The sequence below is a fragment of the Acanthisitta chloris genome, unplaced genomic scaffold (assembly GCF_000695815.1).
Source record: "Acanthisitta chloris isolate BGI_N310 unplaced genomic scaffold, ASM69581v1 scaffold24704, whole genome shotgun sequence".
Lineage (NCBI taxonomy): Eukaryota > Metazoa > Chordata > Aves > Passeriformes > Acanthisittidae > Acanthisitta > Acanthisitta chloris.
This window is the reverse complement of record NW_008667969.1, coordinates 1,182-3,679: the sequence shown is the minus strand read 5'-3', so window position 1 is coordinate 3,679 and position 2,498 is coordinate 1,182. Positions and strand designations below refer to the sequence as shown.

The window sequence follows — 2,498 nt, the reverse complement described above, 5'->3', positions numbered from 1 at the left end:
CCCTCGGGCAGGAGGTGGCCTGGAGGTCTCCAGGAGTTTGGAGCCCTTCCCTTGGGGTTGAGGTTGGGTTGGATCACTGCCCTCGGGGCTGGAGATGGCCTGGAGGTCTCCAGGGGGTTTGGAGCCCTTCCCTTGGGGTTGAGGTTGGGTTTGGATCACTTCCCTCGGGCAGGAGGTGGCCTGGAGGTCTCCAGGGGGTTTGGAGCCCTTCCCTTGGGGTTGAGGTTGGGTTTGGATCACTTCCCTCGGGCAGGAGGTGGCCTGGAGGTCTCCAGGGGGTTTGGAGCCCTTCCCTTGGGGTTGAGGTTGGGTTTGGATCACTTCCCTCGGGCAGGAGGTGGCCTGGAGGTCTCCAGGGGGTTTGGAGCCCTTCCCTTGGGGTTGAGGTTGGGTTTGGATCACTTCCCTCGGGCAGGAGGTGGCCTGGAGGTCTCCAGGGGGTTTGGAGCCCTTCCCTTGGGGTTGAGGTTGGGTTTGGATCACTTCCCTCGGGCAGGAGGTGGCCTGGAGGTCTCCAGGGGGTTTGGAGCCCTTCCAGAGGGGTTGAGGTTGGGTTGGATCACTTCCCTCGGGACTGGAGGTGGCCTGGAGGTCTCCAGGGGGTTTGGAGCCCTTCCAGAGGGGTTGAGGTTGGGTTGGATCACTTCCCTCGGGACTGGAGGTGGCCTGGAGGTCTCCAGGGGGTTTGGAGCCCTTCCAGAGGGGTTGAGGTTGGGTTGGATCACTTCCCTCGGGACTGGAGGTGGCCTGGAGGTCTCCAGGGGGTTTGGAGCCCTCCCAGTGGGGTTGGAGGTGTCCTGGAGTGCCCGGTGGGTACCTGAAGGTGCCCCGCTCGACGTCCTGGCCGCTGAGGCGGATGTGGATGCCCTCCTTGAGCAGGGAGCCAAAGGCCATGTACTCTGCCAGGGCCCAATCCACCGTGCGGTTCTTCACCAGCTCCCCACGAGTCTTCAGGATGCGGCTCAGCCCTGAGGGGACAGGAATGGGGACAGGAACGGGGACAGGGAGGGAGGGGAGGGATGAGGAGGGACAGAGATCAGGGATGAGAAGGGATGAGGGATGGGGAAGGGATGAGGGATGAGAAGGAGTAAGAAGGGATAGAGATTAGGGATGAGGAAAGGATGAGATGAGGGATGAGAAGGGATAAGGGATGAGGAAGTGAAGAGGAATGAGAAAGGGATGAGGGATAAGAAGGGAGAGATCAGGGATGAGGAAGGGATGACAGATGAGAAGGGATAAGGGATGAGGGATGAGAGGTGAGAAGGAATGAGAAGGGATGTGGGAGGGGGAAGGGTTGAGGGATGGGGAAGGAGGTGGAAGGGATGAGGGAGGATGAGAAGGGATAGAGATCAGGGATGAGGGATGGGGAAGGGATGAGGGATGAGACGTGGGATGAGAAGAGTTAGAGATTAGGGATGAGGAAGGGATGAGAAGGGATGAGAGAAGGGATAAGAAGGGATAGAGATTAGGGATGAGGGATCAGAAGGGATGAGAAAGGATGAGCAATGAGGAAGAGATGATGGATGAGAAGGGATGAGGGATGGGGAAGGGATGAGGGATGGAGAAGGGATGAGGGATGGGAAGGGATGAGGGATGGAGAAGGGATGAGGGATGGGAAGGGATGAGGGATGGAGAAGGGATGAGGGATGGGAAGGGATGAGGGATGGAGAAGGGATGAGGGATGGGAAGGGATGAGGGATGGAGAAGGGATGAGGGATGGGAAGGGATGAGGGATGGAGAAGGGATGAGGGATGGGAAGGGATGAGGGATGGAGAAGGGATGAGGGATGGGAAGGGATGAGGGATGGAGAAGGGGAAGGGATAAGGGATGAAAAGGGATGAGGGATGGGAAGGGATGAGGGATGGGAAGGGATGAGGGATGGGAAGGGATGAGGGATGGGAAGGAATAGGGATGGCTGAGGGATGGGAAGGGATGGGAAGCACTGAGGTCTGCCTGGCACCTACCCCCATGGATGGTGAAGTCCTCCACGGGCACAGAACTGGCCACTTGGCCAATGTGAGTCAGGTCCTCCTCGTTGAGGCCAGTGGAAGGGCAGGTCATGCTCCTGGGCTGCCCGTCCAGGGTGAAGAAACCTGGGGAGGAGTCACCAGGCTGAGGTCAGGGACACCCTCAGGGCTGAGCAGAGACACCAGGAGCAGGGACAGCACCACCACAACCTTCTCCTCTGGCAGGAACCACTGCAGGGGCCACCTGGGACCTCCAGAACAGGCCAAGAGCTCCACCAAGGACCTCCAGAACACTCCCAGGGCCTTACCTGGCCAAGGTGAGTCCAACCAGTGCTTGATGTGCAAGATCTTCTCATCCTTGGACCTGGCATGAGCCTCCTCACAGATCTTGTCATACTTGGCAATCTCCTCCTGCAAGGCACAACCAGGAGGTGGGAGAACATCAGCAGGAGGTGGAAGGTGTTGGGGCTTGGTGGGAAGGTCCTGGAGGGACCCCAGGGACAAGACCATCCCACCTCTGGGTGACCACCA

General features: G+C 59.2%; 1 protein-coding gene across 1 annotated transcript in view; it reads right to left on the bottom strand.

The window, feature by feature from the left end:
* Positions 1 to 817: 817 nt before the first annotated feature.
* The window catches only part of LOC103800361 (2-oxoglutarate dehydrogenase, mitochondrial-like), a gene marked incomplete at both ends in the record, with an annotated part of 2,782 nt that continues 1,101 nt past the window's right edge, over positions 818 to 2,498 (bottom strand). The window contains 3 exons of the mRNA XM_009072736.1: positions 818 to 968; positions 1,965 to 2,093; positions 2,276 to 2,378. Of these exons, the coding sequence (XP_009070984.1) occupies positions 818 to 968; positions 1,965 to 2,093; positions 2,276 to 2,378 (383 nt within the window). The remainder of the gene's footprint in view (positions 969 to 1,964; positions 2,094 to 2,275; positions 2,379 to 2,498) is intronic.